The sequence below is a fragment of the Piliocolobus tephrosceles genome, chromosome 4 (genome assembly GCF_002776525.5).
Source record: "Piliocolobus tephrosceles isolate RC106 chromosome 4, ASM277652v3, whole genome shotgun sequence".
NCBI classification, from domain to species: Eukaryota; Metazoa; Chordata; class Mammalia; order Primates; family Cercopithecidae; genus Piliocolobus; species Piliocolobus tephrosceles.
In genome coordinates, this window is record NC_045437.1 from 74675652 (window position 1) to 74699255 (window position 23604).

At 35.0% G+C, this 23604-nt stretch overlaps 1 protein-coding gene across 2 annotated transcripts in view; it reads right to left on the reverse strand.

Annotated features, from left to right (window-relative positions):
* Positions 1–3223: 3223 nt before the first annotated feature.
* Positions 3224–23604, reverse strand: part of AP3B1 (adaptor related protein complex 3 subunit beta 1) — a 314641-nt gene continuing 294260 nt past the window's right edge. Inside the window, exons 25-27 of one of the 2 annotated variants that reach the window (XM_023214919.1) lie at positions 21322–21419; positions 16026–16164; positions 3224–3953 (exon numbers count right to left, since the gene is read on the reverse strand). In XM_023214919.1, the coding sequence (XP_023070687.1) occupies positions 3800–3953; positions 16026–16164; positions 21322–21419 (391 nt within the window). In that variant the 3' untranslated portion in view covers positions 3224–3799. The remainder of the gene's footprint in view (positions 3954–16025; positions 16165–21321; positions 21420–23604) is intronic. The other variant, XM_023214920.1, reaches the window with a different exon arrangement.

The following is a 23604-nucleotide window of genomic DNA, read 5'->3' on the forward strand; positions in this document are numbered from 1 at the left end:
TTTTAAGACCTAGCTAGCTTCATTGCCTCAGTGGAACCTTCTCAGACCTCTCTAGCCCACTAATCACTTCTTCCCTAAACCCAAAGGTACTTACTGGTGTTATTTGACAATTAATCATGCCACACGGCCTCACAATGTTTCTCACAAACCATCTCAGCTTTCAAACAGCTATGTTCCAAGTTTGTTAGGTGATCAGGTGGAATCTAACACATTTTTCTCAGAAAACAGTATCACATAGTGGTTAGCTTCCCAGGACAGATCATAAAATTCTGCTTACTCCACAACACAGCTGAAAAGTGGTAGGGAAAACACAAAGTCATGTTACCAAAGCAGGATAGAAGAGAGTGAATTGATCAGCGAAGTGTTTCCTGAGGCTAGAAGGCAGGCAGACAGGGGCCGGCAGGGAAGAGGACTTAAGAAGATAAACAAGCACAGTGGAGAAGTCATTGTCTTCAGTTAATCGACCCCAACTGATGGAAGAACAAAAGTGTGTCCCCCGTGGCCGGCCAGTCCAGTGTGGTCACCTGTGTAAGGAGGCCGTGGAGGTGAAAAGGCGGGGCCTGCAGGCTTCTGGGACTGCCACGCTGCAGGACTTGGCACCCGAGGGAAGTGCGGGTGGGGCGGAGGCAAGCCTGTATTAGGATGGAAGCAACATTTATTTGCAAACCAGGGCTCACTAACTTAGGGAGGTCCACATGGCCATTTCTTTGTTTATTGCCAATTAGATTGTAGGTTTCCTGAGTAAGTACAGAGCATAACCTATATTTTACCACACCCCTGATGAGGTTTACTGTAGTTCTCCACATTCACAGTAGATACAGTCTTTCAGCAAAAATGGAATAGTAAGGCTCTGTTTTTTGTTTGTTTGTTTGTTTTGAGATGGGGTCTCACTTTGTCACCCAGGCTGGAGTACAGGGGCATGATCACGGCTTACTGTAGCCTCCAACTCCTGGGCTCAAGCTATCCTCCTGCCTCAGCCTCCTCAGCAGCTGGGAGTACAAGCATGCACCACTACACCTGGCTAGATTTTAAATTACTTTAGAGATAGGGTCTTGCTCTGTTGTGCAGGCTGGTCTTTGAACTCCTGTCCTCAAATGATCCTCCCACGTTGGCCTCCTAAAGTGCTGGGATTCTAGGAATAAGCCACCTCACCAGGCAGACATAGTGCTCTTTTTTTCCCTCTCATTTTGTGAAAAGAGGATTTCTTTCTCCCTTTAAACAAAGTTCCCTAGAAGGTCAGAGAGACTATAGAGAGGAAACCCAGTCAGGGGAAAGATCTTAGGTTTTCCTTTAGCTGGTCCAACTTTTCCGTTTTTGAAATCTTCTGTCATTCTGGATTCTTATCTTATCTAACATCTAAATTCTTAACAACAGGAACACAGGTTATAAGGGCAAACTTTTTGTAAGCTATTATAAAGTTATTCATATGTTGCAAATAGTTATCGAGAAGGACAAGTATACAGTATTTTGAGAAATGCATTGTTACAGTCTCTTTGGAATAAAAAACTCTTCTTATAATAAATAAAGCAAATGTATTGTGATATCAAAAATGAGGCTTAGTCTGAAATATACTATGAGAGCCATTCTTCAAGATTGGTGTACATAAAATGTCCCATTAAGTGAACATTAAAATGAAAAAATATAACTAGAATTAAGAATTCAACATTGACTAACTCGACTCAATGGAACAATTTAAAGATAATCATGGATTATGATAAAGTTAAAGGAAATATGAGGCAAGGAACTCTGAGTCACCACACCACAAAAGAAAAAAACCCCAAACCTTTAACTTGGGGCTTTGGTCATTTTTCTGTTTTACGTGAAAAATATTTTAATGATATTAAGCTACTAGTGTTAAAATGGTTTCAGCTGGTAGCGCACATTACCATCGATACATACCGTTTGCTGGTTCACACTACATTACATTATTGATTTAGCATAATTTCAAAAGTTAGCAGCCAAAAATAACTTAGCCAAAAGTAAAGTCCTAATGAAATTTCCTTAGTTTAAAAAAATACAAATGTGTGACCTATCTTTTAAAGATGAGTGCCCTGATTTAAGGAAAAAGAAGACTTCTCAATCACAACATACACTTTCCCTCTGCCTGAAGACAGCATGGATAATTTTTTTTTTTCTTCAGAAAACAGGAATTAAACCTGTCAAATTCTGTCTAACATTTCAAAAAGTTATTGACTTAAAATTCAAAGTTATGAAGCTCTGGGTAATACGTCTAATATGGAAATGCCAACGACCTGCGATTGCTGACGGGCGTTTGGGTGTGTTACCACAGCGCCCAGGCTCCAGAGGGAAGTGGAACGCGTGGCTTCTGTACATTACAACAGGAGAGAATGTACACATGGTACAAAATTGGTACAGAATGTCCATGTGGCTTCTGTACATTGCACTTCTGTACATTCTCTTCCCGGAGATTCAGGGCTGTATTTCTGGAGCAGGAAAATTTAACAATTTTGTTTACTCTTGTCATCTCACCAGATTGAAAATTTAAATAATTTTTCTAGTCTGTTTTGTTCTTCTCAATAGGTATGTTCCAAGAAAATGCCATTCTTTTCTTTTAATGCTTCAAGCAATGTACAGTCACTTCCTTTTTACTTTTTAAAAATAATTATGTATGCGGCTCTATACAAAATGAGTAGCTTATACTACCTGAAAGTCCATTACCTTGCATCAAAAAGGAAGTAAAATTTCAACTGGTTTTAAAAAGGTGCAAAAGTATTAGAAAAGCTCTGTGATTATAGAACAACCTAAAAAACAGTAACTTAAGTTAGCAAATAAAATAAATACTCTAGGGAAAGATGCTAATATGTCGATCATATAACTAGTTTTAAAAATTTCTGTAAGTTTATGCTAGTTTCCAAAGTTGGGCATAAGGAAAAATGAGATTCAAAGAATTTATTCAGCAGGCCACGTAATCAGATACCTACTACTAATAGATCAAAACTACCTAGAAAGAGATGTTTATTTTGCAACATGAAGATTTTTGTTTATGTTATTAAGTACACCAATTTTTTTTTTCCCTTGGAGTACACTATGCTATAAGTAGAAAATTTATTTGGTTTGGAAGTGGTTTTTCTTTCACTAACTAAACCACATTGCTTCTCTGCATAATGTAACACTCAAAATACTCACTTTAAAATAAGAAAACTTTAGCATATGAACTTCAGGATTATTAATAGTTTCTCAATAAAAATGCAAAGACAAATAGGATTCATATGCTAGTTTATTTATCTTATTTTATTGAGAGATCACTTCATGATGACAGTTATCAGTAATCAATTACAATATCAAGAAATTCAAAGAACAAAATCTTGCAGAGACCATGTTTTTTGTATTTGGATTTAAAAAGTATGTGATCTCATTTTCACATACCAAGCTGAGAGGCCATTTAGACTATTTCATTGCTAATTTTTGCTTACTGCTGAAGGGAAGATGATTTCCAATGAACTTTAAATATCTCATTCATGTCTACCATTGTCGAAAAAGAGAAGGAAGACGAGGAGGCCAAAAGAAGCAGCAGGACAGAGAAAACGCCACATGGATTCAAGAGTTGAGATAACTGACAGTAAAATATATGCTCTTTGGTTAGCAAAGCGAAAAGGGGGAAAGTATTGCATACATGATAGATACACACTAGCATTCTAAAGCAGGAGACAAGAATGTCAAGAGTGTATTCTTCCCCCACTGCCAGATGGAAGGGCCATTATTATAAATGAAAGGCAGCAGTAGTGGATGCCAGGCACTTTTGTTGTGTGCCAGATTCTGAGGTCCAGATGTAAGCAGGTTACCCCTGAGACAGGACAGGCTTCAGTTCCCGCAGCAGAACAGAACCAATCACAGTTTTCTCAGTGTTTATGATAAGCTGGGCTGTAGAGCCTTCCTTCAGTTCCACTGTGACTAGCATCAATGACCCACTGTGCACAGTTTTAGCTGCAAACCTGGAAGAAAAAAGAGAGACCTTTTATCATGAGATGGGGAGGGAAAAGGAGATAGCATACATTCAAACAGGATTAAAATAACTCTTTTTTGTCAAATGAAATAATTTGCTGCAGGCTCCCTACTGCCAAAAACCCAAAGCCAAGCATTCTTCTGAAAAATCAATAAACTGTCCAGCCCATGCTAACCACAAGCAGGTAATTTTAGTGCACATTTAAAACAGAACAGAAAAAGGAAGTCTATTTTACTTATTAGTTTAAACAATAGATGCAAGTGAATAATTCTCCATTACAATATATTTGAGAATCATTCATCCACATGGTATTTAACATTTCACCATGCATAGAGCCATTTTAAATAAGCCATTGTATTTTTATTTTTAAAACATGTTAAGAAAAGGTACCTTTCTCAAAGAGCTTCAAAATTTAACTCCTCACATCTGAAAATGATTATGTAATAAGTTAGATAATTTTATGTACATTATAAAATTCTTACGAAGTTCCACTGAATTCACTCATGTAAAAATATTCAAATTAAATCTCTAATGTTAATGACATGAAACAAAATCACGTGACAGCTAAGTGCAACCTCACGCTTCCCTTTTTCTTTGTTTTTAACTGTTTAGAACATTAGATTTTTCTTTTTGCTTTAGAGTGTAATAGAGGAAACTTGAGGTCTCATGCTCTACTTCTAAATTCCAAGACATGAAGAACCTACTGATTACATGGAATTAAAAGCAAAACTAGCCTTTTAAGCACTGCAATTGACTGAAAAGCCGTTGCAGGCACAACGAACTTCTGTCAATCCTGCTAATTCATTCTGCATGCACAGTTGAGCCTCAGGGTTGTCAAGGAAGAGAACAGGAACCTCCCAAGCCTCCATTTGCCACATGGAGCATGTTCCACAAACTTTTTGGGGGAGGGGGTTTGATTGCAGGGATGACTGGAGAAAAACAAAGTTGCTGCACATGAGCTTTTGAAAACACTAACAAGTGTAGAGCGGGTCTGTGACCTGCTGTGACCCCACTTTGCAGGGCCAATCCCCTTGCCCCTTTCTATATGACACGTGTCTGAATCTGAGCCATCTGCCTCAATTTGCGCAACATCTTCAGCCACAATGGCACCCAGTTAGCCCTGACAACAGCTCACAATACATAAAAATAAAACTGCCGCGCTAACAGCACGCTGTGGACTATTCAAGTGCAAACCAACTGGTCAGTGTCTCATGTCTGACAATTAGCATGGGCCTTGCACAGAGCCCACGGTGTCCACAGGGATCTGTTTAATTACCATCAACATAAAAGAGGGAGTTTATCAGGAGACACTCAGAAAAACTTCACTCCCGACTTAATTAAAATATTAGCCACTTAAGCAGGAAGCAGATTCTCTTTAAATGAAAAGTAATTTCTTTTTTGGGTTTAAAAAAAAATAACATCAAGATCTCATAACATATTAATTTTTTTGAAACCAAATAAGCCATTTTTGGACAAATAAAATCAAGAACTAGGTTTTCCAACAATAATTAGAATAATGTATCAAAACCAAAACAGATATGCTAATTTTACTAAATTTCAAATACTATAAACACTTTAAGTTGTGTTTTAAAATGTGAGCTAATGGGCTACCAATAAAATATGTTAGAAAATCTTCCTAGTCATTTATTTGTGAACTCTACAAGCATGCTGAAAACTTCCAAGGAATCTGACACAGCAGTGTTCCTACTGAGAGAAGCAATTGTAAGGAACCAGTTTAGGAATATAAATCGTACCAATGTTTTTAAAGAGGTTTTTATAAACCTCTTAACACACACATCCATCTGCTTTTCAGATGTACACATGGGAGATTATGAACTAGGTACCTCAATTTCATCTTTGAGAGAACATAAAGATCACCAGCCCCAAAATAATCTCTCTTTTCTAAGGCTCCTCACAGGTTTATGCATTTCTTTTGTCTAAATTTTTCAGGCTCTTCTGCTTCATAGCAGAATGCTGTTTCTATATTCCTGTTAAACCAAGTCACCAAAGGATATGAGGTGGCTCTATTTCCCCATTCATTTATGCAACTTTTCCCACAGATTTGGTCATCACATGTGTGATTCACTCAACAAATATTTCAACAGAGGTCCCTATTTCTGACAGGGTTATAATTATGTAAACAATAGTCTTATTAGTCCCTTTATTTACTTAACACTTGTGCCTTGGGACCATAGAGAAGGAGATTATGCCTGAATAGGAACACAAAAGCACTGTTGTTTGAATTTCAGGGTTGCACAGCCCCAAGGCACATTTTATCTCTCTTCTATTAAAAAACTTAGAGTTAATGCTACAATTAATATAAAGTTGGCAGAGACAAATGTCAATTTTGGTGTCAGTGTGTTGACAGAGATTAGAATTAGTATCTTGGACATGTTTTTGAAATCCTATTGCCACAAAATTCTCAGTACTATACAGAATAGGGGTATGAAAGAAAAGAGGCATTTGCTTACACTGCAGTGGAAACACGCTAAGCAAATCATCCTAGCAACAGAATCTGCTAGCTGGTGTAAAAGCTACTGCCTTTATTAACTAGGTCTCTATGTTCTAGTGGGCACAAATGGTGGAAGCAATGTTTTAAAGCAGAAGACTAGAAGATCAGATGTTCTGACATTCTCATTTCACAGTTCAGAAAGGATATATTTAATTGGAACACAGCATGATCAAAATTGGTTTGTTTTGGCCCTCGGAAGGCAAAAACCACCGCCCCAGATTTATTCATCATTTAACTCCTGCACAGGCTATACTTCAAAAAACATGCAAAAAATAGTTATGGAAAGAGTACTAATTAATAAGTAATAGCTAGCTAGCTTTGGGATGTCAGAAACATTGATTATAAAGTCAGGGTGGGTCAGATATTTATACACTAAACCTAATGGCTGGCATCAGAACCTCTGTATTTGGCCGTGAACTAAGATCACACTGTGACAAAATTTTTTCAAAAGGCATGAGACATTTTTGATCACTATAATGATGACAGCAGCTATCATTTGTTAAGCACTGTGTTCTGGCAGTGGGTTCTAAGTGCTTCACTGGAATTATTTCATTTAATCCTATGAGGCAGGTCACTTTATGGATGAGGGAAATGAGGCCCACAGAAGTTGAAGAACTTCCTCAGGGCCACACACCAAATTTCTGGTTGAGCAGAAATTTGAACCTAAGCGTTCTGATTCCAGGTCACACAAATTCTCTTCATATATACAAAAATGCACTCTTAATAATTTGTTTTTATCAGTCAATAAAGTTTTTCCTATTTACCTAATATGCACACAATTATTGTGCCAAAAACATTAAGAAGAAAGAGTCCTCTCTTCACAAATTGTTTACTTGACTTTGCAGTAATGTGTTATTCAAAGCATGCTGACTTGATTCCTCATATTTTAAATTTCTGCCTTTAAATATTTAAAACATTTTAACTATCCCCTACTCCCCTCTCCCTAAAGAGACACCAGCAGTGAAAAATACAAAGCCTTTTTGAATGGAGCTGTAACACAGGGAGGGACTACAGGGAGACCAATCAACCTCAAAAAGCAGTAACACCACAAATGAGAACAAATAAGTGGGATGACAGTTAAAGATGTATTGCCTATGTATGACGGGCTCCATGTTATTAAAAGGATACCACCTAGATATTTTTCATTTGATTATACCACCAACCACTTGCTGTTTGTAATCACCAACTGAGAAGGTAAAACTGTTTGGCTATATCTGTATTTCATCTTATTAAATGTCTCCTTGTCTATTATCTCCAGCAATTGATATTTAATCTTTGAAGCCTATAAGAAAGAATTCTTAAGATTTACAAAAAAGACAGAATAAGCTGGTTGTCAAAGCTAAATTTAAAAAATGTTTCACTCTTCTTAAAAAGTTATTTTGTCTTAACTATAGTCGGAATTATAAAAACAGACCAAATAGCAACAACAAATTTGAAAAAAAATCTAATATCTATAATACACAGATTTATTCCCCATGTACTTAATTAAACTATACTTTTTAAGATTTGTGACAAACTGGCTATAAATCATAAATGTTCTTTGTTAGAAGGAAAAGAAATCCTATAACTCAATTGTTCTAACAATTAAAATTAACAGTACAAAATGAATTTAAAAATATTTATCTGAGAGGCTGCATCAGTCTCCAGGGTAGTCACAAACATAACCTTTTTTACACAGAATCAGATTTGCTATACTTAATGCAACAGCTCTAAGACATGCTTTTTCTTCTCTTGGATAGTCTTCCTGGTTTCTGATTTTTCTATTTCTATTCTGAGTTCAATTTTCTTGTGCTTTCTGTTCTACTGGTTACCAGAAGCTGTGACAATGACCCACTCAGGCTAAAACTTTTTTTTTTTTAACTCCGTACATGAAGCCTTCAATTACTGCCTGCTGAAGCAGACAGAATCCTATTAGTAAGAAAGACGATCACAAGATGCAGTGCCCTGCCCTAGCTGTATAAAAATAATTAGTCCAAAGTTGACAAATGTGTAATGAAGTCGCACAATCATTACATGTAAGAAATACTGGTTTGAATAAGCCTCCTAAACATCAATACCAAAGAATAGTGATTTGGAGCGCTATCTGCCAAAGGATTTAAAATTATAAATCTTTATTACCTTGAGTTAATATAGTAGAACATTTTAAACAGGCAGAGAATTTGTAAGTTGTAAAAAATTCTATTTTGTTGACTATAAAATTGCATTTTAAAGTTAAACCATTACACTATTGAATTAATAGTGAGGGACCAAAAAAAGCATTTACACGTGATTTAGGTTTAGAGAATTTACACAAAGCAATGTATTTTTCCCAATTATTTAAAAAATCACCTAACAATATTGTAGTCTTTTCCTCTAACGTTCAAATGAGAAAAGTTAAAATAAAAAATAAACAACCACTATAATTTAGGACTCTAGTTTCTACTCTAATCTTCAGAGATGGTATAAAAAATTATTCCCCACACTATCAGGCCAATGATGCATTCTCTTTCTTTATACAGGAAAGCTAAAAAATCTAAGTGCCCTTGCTTAAAGAAGACATAAAACATCCCAGTTATTTCAGAGCATTTCTGGTTTGTCTGGTTGGGGTGTGGTGAGATGGGGTTAATAAGAGAAAACTAATAGTAAAACAAATACATTCTTACCCCATTCTCTTTGATTCCTTACAAAATTGTCAACCCAGAAGGAAAACCATCAAGAATACCTTTCTTTCATTTTTACATGAAACAGTTATAGATTCCTATTAGTAAAATGGTTGCATTAGAGGACATTAAATGGTGAACTTAGATAGAACTTAGAGAATGTTTTGAAGTAAAATTCAGCTGTGCAGTTTGGTTACTTCCGAAATATCCAAATATGCTTTCTGTGTGAAAATTAACTGAGGTCCTCATTTGTTTGTCAATGAAATGATGCTCAGGGCCTGCAGAGTTCAAAGCAGTCAGATAAAAAGCAGTGCTGTCCTCTAGTGGACAGCCACCAACCTGAGAAAGAACTGTTTGGATGATTAAAAGAGGTTCCACAAATCTTCAGTCCTGTTTGAGACTCAAAATTTGTCATATGGTAGAAAAGACCTAAGCCTGATAGTTTTATACTTAAAACTGTTTATACAATGTTTCTGTTTATACAATGAAGAAGGCTTATAAAATTAGGGCAACAAGGCATCCAATGTTATTTGAAAAGCAAAAATTCTTTGGAGAATTATAAATTCTCCAAAATTACCCAGAATTTAAATTCCATATAGCTAGCACGAGAGAAGAAAACAACTAATGAACAAAAACAGTAACTCAAAAGTTAATAAACCTAAGAATAGAGAAAGGGAAATATTAGAGACCCCATCAAAAAGTATCTTTGCCATTTGTGTTTGCAACCCTAGCACTAGCAAAATCTGTCATAAAGGTCTCCAAAAAAAATACTAAGTGAAGGAGTTACACATTATAGATCTTTTTAAGATACCAAAACTAATGTGTACCAGTATTTCCCCTATTAACAACCTTTAAACAGGTATGTAATAACAGTGATTAACTGGGTGAGTTTAAGGCCTAGAAATGAAACAAGTTGGCCAGGCGTGGTGGTGCATGCCTGTAATCCCAACACTTTGGGAAACCAAAGCGGGAGGATTGCTTGAGCCCAGGAGTTCAAGACCAGCCTGGGCAACATAGGGACACCCTGTCTCTACAAAAAAAAAAAAAAAAAAAATTAGCTGAGCATGGTGGCAGGCACTTGTAGTAATAACTACTCAGGAGGCTGAGGCAGGATGATTGCCTGAGCCCAGTTCAAGGTTGCAGTGAGCTATAACTGTGTCACTGCACTCCAGCCTGGGCAACAGAGTGAGACCCTATCTTAAAAGAAAAAAAAAAAAAAAACAGAAATGAAACAAGTTGTTCTTTACCTGTACTTGAATTAAATAATAAGACTTTTGTTTTAAACCTGAAATAAACTGTCTTTATGTGTGTTGATAAATTTAAAAGTTGACTGCCTGGTTGCCAATGGATACACTGTCCCACTCACAGCACCAGACTTTCCTAATAGTTAAGGACCTAGTGACAACAGTAAAACAACATTTATTCGACTAAGATTGTAATTATCCACAAGTTGCATACAGTAAAAGCTTGCAAATTTAAAAAGTGACAGGATAAACAAAATCCAAATTGCTAATTAAGATATATGGGATGGGGGGGTGAGGAAGTGGGGAAGGAATATCAGTAGTGAATACAAGTTAATAATGAAAGTTGCTCCAGAATCTTACTGAATAATAAGCTAAGAATTAAAATAGAATCATGGCAGAGACAGGGCATTCTGTCTTCAATCAAATATCACATTTTCTCCTCAGAGGGTTAATTTGTGGTTCATGAAAGGACAAAATGAGTAGGTAAGTGTGACAACCTTTTCAACAATATTATTGTATACAAACATCAGGATTTCTGACTACGGGTGAAAATGTGAGATGGCGGAGACATACACAGTTATGGTCTAAAACTGTTTTATAGACACTGCTCTAATGTACTCCCGGAATGGACAATACACTATCTTGCTGGAGCACTCTGGGATATGTGTAAGAAAAATTAAACCAAACATCTCATCTACTGGCATCCCTTACTGACTAATCAGGAAAAAAGAAAACATATAAACATAGGGAAAAGTATTTTGAAATGTGTCATGTGGCAATACAGCTTGATAATTCAGGGCAGCCTCAAACTGTGGACTTTGGAACATTTGCCTTCTAACCACTTGGAGTGCTGCCTAAAATAGAGATTCCTGGGCTCTGTCTCAGATTTACTGAAGCTGAGTTTTTGGGGTGGGTTCCAGAAATCTGAGTTTTACACAAACTCACATGATTTTTTGGTACAGAAAAACCTTAGCGATTTCGGAGCGACAGGTTTTTCGTTTTCTGCTTTTTGGCTACTGCACTTACCCCTTAGTGCTGTTATCAGAGGACATGCAATGTAATAAAAGCAACGCACCTCAGTTTCCACGACGCTGAACACAAACCTCCTTCCTAAACCCTTTCTGGATATTTCACAGAGAATCACAAGAAAGTTTTCCTGGCCCTGAATGAACCGGGATCCCCACAACTAACGCCTCTAATCTCCTACCTTCGAACACATGAGGTCTTGCAGTCTATTCATCTACTGGTTTAATACTGTCCATTTTGCCCTTGGGATACACTTTATTTATGTATTCGTTTACCAGTATTGTCTTAAGTAATATGCATTAAGACCTTCACCACGTATCGTATATCTCATTAAAATAAATTTGAATATCTTACACAGGAAATGAAGATATTCAGCTATATAGTTAATAAATGCTTTTTGATGATGACAGAAATTCTCATTTTTGTAATACTCCTTATCATGCATTAACAGTAATTTGGAAAACAGCAGATTGACACAATGACCATAATTCTGTATCTCTCTCTCTCTCTTTTTTTTTTTTTGAGGTGGAGTCTCCCTCTGTTGCCCAGGATGGAGTGCAGTGGTGCCACCTTGGCTCACTGCAACCTCTACCTCCTGGGTTCAAGCAATTCCCCTGTCTCAGTCTCCTGAATAGCTGGGATTACAGGTGCCTGCCACCACGCCTGGCTAATTTTTTTTGTATTTTTAGTAGAGACAGGGTTTCACCATGTTGGCAGGCTGGTCTTGAACTCCTGACCTCAAGTGATCTGCCTGCCTTGGCCTCCCAAAGTGCTGGGATTATGGGCGTGAGCCACCATGCCCGGCCACTCTGTATATCTCAGTAAGATGATTTTGTTCTCAAAGAGCAAGATTTTCAAGTAAGTACAACAGAAATGAAGATGAAGTTGAGTCTCTCAATAGTATACTGTTTGGCTCTGATTTCTCACTCATTTAGAAAATTACAACTAAAAATCATATAATCTAATCATAGATCTGCTTTCTCAATTGATCTTTAAAAGTGTTAATGAAATAAAAAATGTTTCTGGTTTCTGAAGTGAATTTCATAAAACCTGTGCTCATTTAATTGGCTTTTTCTTAATGAGGGCCATTTTCTGTTGCTGTGTTAGGAATCATTTTCTATTAAGTCTTCAATTAAAATTTGTACTTTATACCATTACATACTTCTACACATTAATAAAAAGGTTCACTTTTCCTTAGATAATTCTTATACTAAGTATTTCTTTACCTGGCATTTAATGTAAAAATGTATAAAATTTGAAGAGTAGTAGAAATAAAGTATTCCAAAATTAGGCAATGTAAACTCTATTCATTAAAGGGTTAGAATGAGTACACTAATTCTTATTAAAAGTCCTCTCAGAAAGAAAAGATCCTGAAAAATTAAATAGAACATAAACCGGCCAAGAGTAACTTAACATACTGGAAATTTTAATCTCTTAAAATACTAGTAGTAAAAATGCTTTTCATACTTGGTGTAAAAAAAAAAATCCTAAACTGATTACCATTAATAAATATTAGAGTGGCTTTGGTCCTACTCTTCATAAACTCAAAAACATAACTATCACAAAAGAATCAGGGAATCATTCAAAATCTCATAGGGATTTCAATTTTATCATTAGCAATTAAATAATATATAAACTTAGATATAGAAACATATTAATTCCACAGGGTAATATAATATGGAACACTTTAGTTAAAAACATTTATTTCAATAAAGTGGTAAACAGTTAATTTAGATTATTATAATGTAAACACTAATTCCTATTTCATTTTAAATGAAATTAAGAAAAGCAAAAAAAAAAAAACTGTACAAAAGTACAGTTTTATTAACAATTGTTTATTTTTGTTTTAATTGCTATTAGCAAAAAGAATGAGAAAAAGTGTTACATACACAGGATAATAATTTATGTCAGTTTCTGTATAAAAAATACAAATAACTTTAGATGTTTGTTACCTGGAAGCTTTCTAAAATTTAGAACATTATTACAGCCATACTTTAGCTATAAAAGCAAATATGAAATATTTTTCAATTCAGTATGTTGGGACTTGAGAAGCAAGTTAAGACAGTACAGCCTATTCTTAAGTATTTACAGGTATTTTATTGACTTTTGACTCTATTAACTTGGGCCCTCCCCCAGGTTACAGGGCCAAACACCAGGCCACTGATGATGGGGCTAGAACAGAAAAGCCTCAAGACACTGTGGATGAGTATGAGGAACACGAACATTAAGTTTGGGTTCAATCTCTGCATTCCAAAGTCAAATATAAATGGTTCTTAGTTGTGTGTCTCCTCTGCATTAGCATGGACAATTGAGAATTGACTGTAATTTTAATTTAAATCATTTGAGCAGGTATTACAGGTATTACGTTCCAAACCAGCAAGACAAGTTACTGGCAAACTATCTTTAATAAGAATTATACAACTGTGCTAAGGGTCCCTTTAAGTCTATCTCCCAATAGGAAGATAGCTTTCATTTTATGTGGCTTTGTAACTTCACTTTTCTTCTTCTTTCTTTTCTCTTTTTTTGAGACAGGGTCTCACTCTGTCACCCAGGCTGGAGTGCAATGGTGTGATCACAGCTCACTACAGCCTTGACCTCCATGGGCTCAGGTGACCCTCCCACCTCAGCTTCCCAAGTAACTGGGACCACAGGCATGTGCCACCATGCCGGGCTAAATTTTATATTTTTTGTAGAGACAGGGTCTCCCTATGTTGCCCAGGCTGGTCTTGAACTCCTGGGCTCAAGAGATCTGCCCACCTTGGCCTCCCAAAGTACTGGGATGACAGATGTAAGCCACCTTGCCCAGCCTTGACATTTTTTCTTCTAAGAAACAAAAATCTAGACAGCTGCCATTGCTTTCAGAAAAGTTAAAAATAAACAAACAAACAAAAAAACAACCCAAAACAACTTATACACAAAACAAAACTAAACTAGATGTTCCAACATAAATAGTGGCTACTCTATATCTTTTTGTACATTACAAAAGAACATATTAAAACAAGACTGCAGTATTGCTGGATACTAGGTGTTTCAGGTAAAATTTCATACTGAAGAAGTTATAGTTGATAATACGGCATTTAGGTGTTTTAGTAAATTCAATAATTCCAAGGACCCATAAATAAAACAGTTTCTGTTAGAGAATATTACCTAGGAAAGTGAAAAGAAGTATTTAAAGCAGAATAAAATTAAAACAGGAAAACTCAAAATCAAAATATTTATTTTCACTGAAAAGGCTTTTGTTTACTCTTTTCCCCATTGAACAACATTAACTGATAAATAAGTTGTATTTTTGTGATGGTCTGTATCATGGCCTTACATCCATTTTCTTATTTTATCACCACCCTACGTGAGATAGAGCTTGCCATAAATTAAGAAATGAAAGCACGAGACCTCTTGAGCAACTTAAGAACCCTATGTTCGTTTAAAAAAACAGTACAAGATAAATCTATTTTTAAACTAGTACATGCAGTTTTTATTCTGCTGTGATCAGTTCAGTGAAGTCAGGCAACTAAGAATACAGTAATGGCAGACCAGCTCTTCTGAAGTCAAATCTAGTGTTCTTTCATAGCTATCACAGAATTTCATTTCAGTCCTCCCCCACTTTTTTTTCCTGCCACCCATTTCCAAACACATGAGGAATGTAAAACGCGTAAGAAGTTACAACTTTCCCAAGATGACCAAGACAATTAGTGGCAGAGTTAGGTCTAAAACCCAAATCACCTGTAGCATTTTTCATATGGGGCCTCTCTTACTCCTGTGCTAACTAAAAAAAATGGTTTTTAAGGTCCGCGGGCCTTCCCTTTGATGCTAAATTTGTTTTCCATGATTCATAATTATATAAGAAATGGCACACTAAATATACAGGGCGTAGATATTTTTAATGGCAGAAGTATGTCTGCCATGAGATGGTTTGCAACAAATTCCCTTAAGCTCACACAGGACTATGCAATCACCAAATGGGTAAGAGATAATTATTTTTATCTTTACATTCATTTAAAGCCATGGGCATTCATATAAATACAAGAGGGCAAACATCAATCACATTTTCTGCTGCCTTTCAGGACAAATAACTTGGATCTCATATTTCAGATGCCTGGTGATGGAAAATATTACTAGTCTAAGAAACAGAAGCTGCATTTACCCCCATGTTGGTCATCTAGCAGCGCTTTATTTACTGCAAGCAGTCTTAGGGGATGGCTATAAAAAGGAAATCTGTATGTAGTACCCAAACTTCCTCTCTTTCAATTAAAAAAGTCCAACTATATTGCTTTATAGAATGGTTCTTCCTGGACATCTACTGAATCTGGTGAAATAAGATAAACTCGCAACCATTTCATAAAGGGTAATTTTATAAATTACCAAGGTATTATAAAATGTGAATATGCTCTGTATATCTTCCAGGAAAGACCATACCAATATGACAAGGATGCTCAGAGAGGGAAAAGACAGCCTTAATGCAAAGCAATAAACAACTATACCATCAGGAAAAAAAAGGGAGTGTGTGTGTGTGTGTGTGTGTGTGTGTGTGTGTGACACATGTTTAGGGGTTATTCTTTCCAAAGAAAACAATGAATTTAAAATTATATATTTATACATACTCAAGTCATCTCCACCTCCACACTGTGTGTTAGTGAACCCACCTGTGTATATTATCCTGGCCCGAAGGGACTGCACCTACATTGGCTATATTAACAACCTTCTGAAAGATCACAGAGGGAGTGAAATTCTGTGGTGCAGCAATGATTACAGCAGAAGTTTCATTCATTCCTGTTAGCATTCCTGTAAAAGCAAAAGAAGGCTCCCTTTTACTAATATCTTTTTGAAAATTACATTTACAGAATTTTAAGCTCATGGCCAAAATTTTAACTTTTTTCAACAAAAGAAACACCACTTTAGGATGCAATTTACAAGATAATTATACAACTAAAACAATATGCAATTGTTTCAAGATTTTTAAAAAATCCTCATTGTATAGGAAAATGTGTAAAAATGCAGTTAAAAATCACTCAATAAATCTAATTTTAAGTATGATAGGATAAAAACTTAGAATCACAAATATGAAATATTAATTTCGGTCTCTTTAAAATATACTCAATCTGGGGTTTATGCAAACTAGTAAGCTTTTACTTCTTAATAATATATAAATGTATTTATTACTATTGTTATTTTTTTCTATTCATTCAAAGATCTCTCATTGCCAAATGTTGCATGAGAACACATCAAAGTAATTCCAGTATAACTAGCAGCAATACCTGATAAATGGCCTCAGTATGACAGATCCAAGTTATCTCAACAGTGACTGGAAGTTACTGAAAATGTACAAGTATTCAGGCTATACTTAGAGATAAAAGTACTTGCCTAGTGAATCAAACTATAGTTGCTGACAAAAACACAGATGGAAATTTCTGAAGCAAAAATTTGAAAATGAAGGAAAAAATGAGAATCAAAACTCTTAAATCCCAGGGACGTTTCAAATAATATTTAGGAAAGAAATTAAGTTAAGCAAAAGCATGAAAAAAACCATACAGAGTCAATGCAAGACATGCCATTAATATTCAGATCTCCTGTAAAAAATGTTCAGTGAACAAATTCAGCAATGTACCAAACACTTTGAACAAATATTGAAATTTAGTACCCGAGTTAAAAAACACATTAATTACAACAAATGCCATCTATTTGGATCTGTGATATAAGTCATAGACATCTAATGTCATCTGTTAAAACCAGTAACTCTTTGAGATATTTGATATGTGCACAGTAGTTTACAAAACTGATGAAAATAGTAAAAATCTGATTTCATGTTTTCAAAAGACCCTGCACCTTCAGGCATATATATCTAAGTTTTAGTTATTTATTGCAAATGAAACCTAAAATTTAAAAGAATCCCTATGATTAACAGTATGAAAACACTAAAGCCTAACACTGTGAAAAGACTTTTCCGTCAGTTAGAAAATAAAACTATCTAGCTTGTAACAATAATCATTTTTTTACTAACCACTTTCAAACTCTGGGAACACTATGTTCTGTCTTAGACCGTTTAACTTCAATATTAAGCAAAAGCTTTAAAAACTATACAAACAGTCAAACACTGCTTTTAAGTAAAGCACAGTGGCTGACATAACACTGCTGAGAGATGTGTGTACTCATTTAGGATTTAAACCTTCTCCATTAAGCTCTATTGAAGAGCAACTGCTGAATAAATGAATGCAACTATGTTTATGTTAAAAGCCTGTTTCCCGCAGCATGTAATTAAAGGAAATGTTGTACAAAGCCAGTACTTTTGTCAAGCTCCTGTAAATGGAAAGATGGATAGCACTCAGAGAAGTGAATGCATTGCTTCATATTTAACCTTAACACTCTTGTCATTAATGGTTTGTCTAACTTGTTCTATAAAAGACAAGGTACTGCTCCATTGAAGTAAAATTAAAAAAATCAACTAAACCATGCTTTTCAGAACAGAAGATTCATTATCGTCAGCTAATGTATTGGCATAAAGCAAAGTAACATCCTATCAAGTAAGGCACACATTCAATCTGCCTTCCCACCCCCCTTTATTTTTAACTCATGCTGTTTTATTGTTATAGGCAATTTGTACCACTCAGCATGACAGTGTAAACTGAATCAAGATTAATTTACATGCAAAAGAACACTTAGGAGAGCAGCATGGTAAGCAAATGTATTGTCTCGATTGCTGAGGTGGAAAAAGAACCTGGAAAGAAAAAAAGGTGCCCTAATTAAGGGGCATCAAATATGATTGCTTATGGTAGTTAAGGGCCAGAAAATAGTAAATGTCTGACCATTTAAAGAATTAGCATCTTGCTAGCTAGGAACCCATAAGATGGATGCATAAATCATAATAAAATTAAGTAAACATTTTAGGTTTCTTAAACCAGAGATTTTTCTAAATGAAAATATATCAGGTATTCTCAAATTAACAGGAAAGAAAAACAAGCGAAGGTTTCATTAAAAGTTTCTCCCAAAAAATAATACTTTAAAACACTGTAGAGCCCGTCATATACAATAAAAGTAAAATCACTGGGAAAATATTTTAAAATTGTCAGGCTAAATAATTTGTGGCTTTATTAGAGTCTATCTAAATTTTGGTGAAGGCAGTAGATAGCACTTACTTTAGGCTAATCAGCTGTAATTAACTGCTAAAAGGCAAACCAAATAATGTAAAAAAAAAAAATTCAAAAAAAATTTCTAAGTTTTAGATTTGTAATTTAATTCACAAGAAGAAAATGAATAAAAATTCAAAAAATTTTCTAAGTTTTACATCTGCAATTTAATTCACAAGAAGAAAATGAACAAGAGGAGGCATCTTAGAATAAGGCTTAGGCCTCTTGAAATTAAAACTGTGTGAAGAAACCAAATTAAATATTTTTAAGTAAAAAAGAGATTCCATGTTATTTTCTTACTGAAAGCATGTCACAGCTAGATCATTAACTAATTCTGCAATGCTTGAAACTCACAGCAATGAAATAAATCATGCCTCTGATGGAGGCTTATATACATAACCATCAATACATAGAATAATCTTTCATTTACTACTTTGACTACCAATCTTATTATATATATAAAAAATGTTTAGCTATGAAACCCTAAATGCAACAACTGAGAAAAAGTGATAGATCATGTTGCATATTAGAAATAAAACTTTTGTTTTTAAAAAATATTAACTTAAAATGCAATACTCTGTTAGAACCACTTTTATTTAATACTGTATACTCTCAGTTATGTATATCTTTAGAATAAAAATGGAACCATTATTCCTCATGTCCCTTATTTATAATTTTTTCAGTTAAATTGAATTAACACATTTAACGTATTTCTTGAGTTTTAAAATGTGTCATATGAAATAAGATATTAATTATGTAAATCCTTTTTATTCAAGGTACAAAAATCAGTTAAAGCTGGTGTACCCCCACCCACACACACACACACACCCCTTGAATTTACTTGCATTTTACCTTCCAGAATTTTGCATTGATAAAATCTGAGGAAACAGATTTTTATTCTGATTTAGGATTTTCTGTTAGCAAGAGATTTCTAGGTATCTTTTGTGGAAATAAGCTAAGTTCTTACTAGAGCAGTATAACAAATACATGTGTAAAGCTGAGGATTGAGACCTCTATCACCAAACCTGCTGAAACCTATAACTAAAAAGATGCTATTGAAAAGACTCTTTAAACCTGTGCTAAATTTGCCAGCATCAAGTTCCACATCAAAGAATGAATTCAGGAAGACAGAAAGAATGATACAGAAATGCCAAGAGACTTGCAAGGATTTACAAATACTTCATATAAACAAATTTTCAAATAGCTTTATTCAGAGTAGCCTTTCTGCTCTATTAAACATAGCAAACAGCTGCCAGATTTATTCAGACAAATAATCAACAACCATAGAAGTAAAATGGCAGAAGAAAAAGGAATTTTGGCAACAACTCCACAGAGGACCACAGCTATTCTCCAAGTGCACCTCTCTCATGCACTTACGGTTCTGTATGGCTAGTCAGCGAAAAATCCCTCAGTCACGGCAGAGCACAAAAGATTTGATCGAAATATTAAGTATTCTAAACAAAAGCTGAGGGAGTGAAAGGGTATATAATAATCTGCTGCTTCAGATAACTTTAGCTGCACTTTTCAAAAAAAGAATATCCCCTTAACAATAAATGTGCCAACGCCTTATTCAGTCACCGTGTGCCACTCACCTTGGTTTGCTGAGCAGATGTAAAGCAGAGAGGCAGGCTTTAGCCAGCAAAGGGTAAGAATAGCAAATATAAGAATCAATTCAATTTGTCAATAGAAAAATAAAATCACAAAGATAATTTTCCTCTATAGCAATAATCAACTTTCCAAGAAATGCAAATCCAAAGAAAGATTTCATCGTTCTTTTTTATCACTTAAATAATGCCCGAGCAAAAATATTACTATTAATTTACGGCCTTGTATGAGATTTTCTTTTTGACACTGAATTGCAAAGGCTTAGAGTAAAAACAGTATCTTCAGCGTAATAATGGAGTGCCAGGAAGCATGCCCCTCTTCTTAGGTGTAGGTATTCATGTGTGCCTAGTACGTTCTGGAAGTTTGATGGGTATGATTTACTACCTCAAAATGAAGGGATCTTTGATAACACCCTCCACAGGAAAAAATGGCTGAGATTCACATAAAGTTGTAAAAACTGCTGACTACAGCATTTAAATATGCCTTAGTTTTATAAACGTTATCGTTAATTAAACACATAAAATCAGACAGTTATCTCCCCTTATTCACATATGAAAAAAAATCACCTCACTTTTATTAGAAGGTATGTTTGACTCTGGGCCAACTACGGATATTAATATTTGCATTTTGCTGAAAATATTTTCTTTTTAAGTACTTATTTAAAAAATGTTTCAGTTCTAATACGTTCTGACAACACAGCATTTCTTTAATATAGAATTAGGTCAAAAGAAACCAGAAGTATTTTAATGCCATAATTAGGACTTTGTTTTGAAGGGTAAGGTAGTTTAATGTGTGCAGGGACAAATACATTAGTAAGACATAAAAAAACAGTTCTATAATGAAAAAAATACACAAACATAACAATTATACTGGTAGGACATTGGTAAAGTCCCCAATTCCTGGCACTTTCAATAATACAAAACCCATTAGTATATCATTGGGTTGACAAGCGACAACTCTCAGCATTGAAAAGGTGATTAAGAATTAATTTATCATTTTAAAGACATATTAATCAATTTTCAAGTGTGCCAGAAATATAGACAAACATCTATTTTTAAGGTTGTAAGTGCAAAGCATTGACAAAAATTGGAAGATTGTGCACTAATATCTGTTAATAGCTATGTATACGTGAAAATTTGTTTTAGAGACTGTACAGGAATGAGCACGTATTATTTGGTGTGTAAATTTCTAATAAGTTGTAGACATCTCTCACCTTGCTCTTTCTTAAAATCTTTCTCTGACATGGCCACAGGTAAAAGCAGTTCTCCAACAGGTGGTTGAATATTAACACTGAAGCAATCATCCTTGGTACTGAAGAAAAACAATCAAAGCTGACTAAATGTTTCATAAATAAACATTCTTAATACTAAGTAGTTAAATCAATGCAATGAAAGCATATGCTAGCATAGACAGTATAAGGTCTTTTTGGTTTAAATATCACAGCTAAAAAGGTTTAAACATTTTCCTGAACAACATTACTTGCAGAAAAATACATCTGTTTTCTCAATCAGGACTTTTTTAAAAAACAAAACTACACAGGTATAGTAAATTATCCCATTTGAAAAATAACTTTAAAAAATTGCAGTAATTGTATGTAACCACTACCACCAGAGAAGCACTTCATGCAGCTTATAGAGAAGTAATATTTTATCTCTAGTTTGCATACATGTTAAAGTGTAGAAGATGAAGTGCTTTAGTCTGAAACAGTTAAGATCTCTTTTTAAAAATATTAATTTTTAATAAAGAAGAAAACAGAGTGACCATATTGTATTTAGATAGGTGCTAATAAAGTAGTATCTCATCTGCAAACTTGCTTTCCTTAAAAAAAAAAAAAAAAAAAAGCCCTTATTTGCTAGTAGTGCTATTCATTGACATCATTGACCAACATGGTAAAAATTATTATTTCAAATGACAGGATATGAAGAATTTAAGAAAGCCAACCATGATTGTTCTAATATCAGATAGAAAAACAATAAGTGCATTTATGTAAGTCTCATGACATTATGATCAATAAAAAAATACTAAATTGTCTAAAACATTTGTTAAAGTTAGATGTTTAGGGTCAGGTTGATGGGTGTACCCTAAATGACAGCAGTGTGTTTGGCTGCAAAGAAGCAGAAAATCCAATTAACAGTTTTTTGAGAAAAAGGCATTGATCGTTGATAATACAAGAAGTCTTAGAGTAACCAGGCTCACAGGCTCATTAAGTGGCTTAAAAAAGCCTTTAGAGGCCCAGATTCCTCTAGCTTTCCACTCTGCCATCCTTACTGTGTTGGCTTTCATCCTCATGGTTGCCACATAGCTGCTGTATCTACAGGTACCTAGTTTACATTCCACTGAAGGAAGGGTGGTGATGAGAGAGTGTTGAGTAACTGTGTCAACCAAATCTGTTCCTTTTTATTACAAAAGCAAAAGTTTTCAGGAAGTCCCATAGAGGAACTTCTACCGTCATGTTAGAACTGGATCCCACAGCCTGTGAGATGGTAGCTAGAGAAACAGGGATTGTAGATAAGAAATACTAAACATTAGATTAAGAAACACTGGAATTTATTCACGTGTGGGTAGAGACAAATGACATAATATAAAAAAAGAACATAAAATTCACTTTTATTTTATGCTATTATGTATTGTACTCTTGCAAGTGGCCTTATATTTTTTCCATATGTAGATTGTCCAAGGCAAACCAATAACTCCAATTTATTTGTCAATTCGATAAACACTTATTGAATGCAAACTTGATCCTATGTAGTGTGTGAATGTCTGGGGATTTAATGCCAAGTGAGATTGGCCCATGAAGCTCACAAATCTAGTTGGAGGGAAAGAAATGATACTTACAATGGAATGGCAGGCACTACATTAGATATGTGGAAAGCATTCTGCAGGAGTGAAGACTGAGTTTACTTCCAAGAGGAGAAAGAGGGCATTCTAGGCCTGTACTTTGGGAATGAGGAGCAGACTAATATGTCAACAGAAGAGGCTGGGGGCACATGGCAGAGTATCATATATAGTATGACCACTCATCCCAGTCCTCCCAGGAATAGTCCCAGTTTACAGCTGTTGTAGAATCCTGTCCAGCTGGTGCCTACTTTCACTCTCTAAAGTATCCTGATATGTGTGATAAAGCATATGGTTACTTTACTCATATAACGAAGACAAGGGAGTTTCAGTGTTTCTTGAAGCAATAGGAAACTACTAGAGATTTTTGGCATAGGAAGGTAAATGGTCCCATTTATGTTTTAGAAACTCCAGTGGCAGTGGTAAGGTGGAGTAAGGGAGAAACCAAAGGCAGGTACATCAGTTAGGAGTCTAAATTAATAGTCTAGGCAGGGTTTTGACTTTTTTTACACATTTACTGTGTGTTTTTTTTACTTTAATAAAGCCTAAAAAGGATACTAAGAGACAGCATCTGTTATTTCAATTTTACTGATAAGAAAACTTAAAAGAAGTTGAACAATATGCCCAAGGTCACACAGCTAGTAACTGACAGCACTGGGAT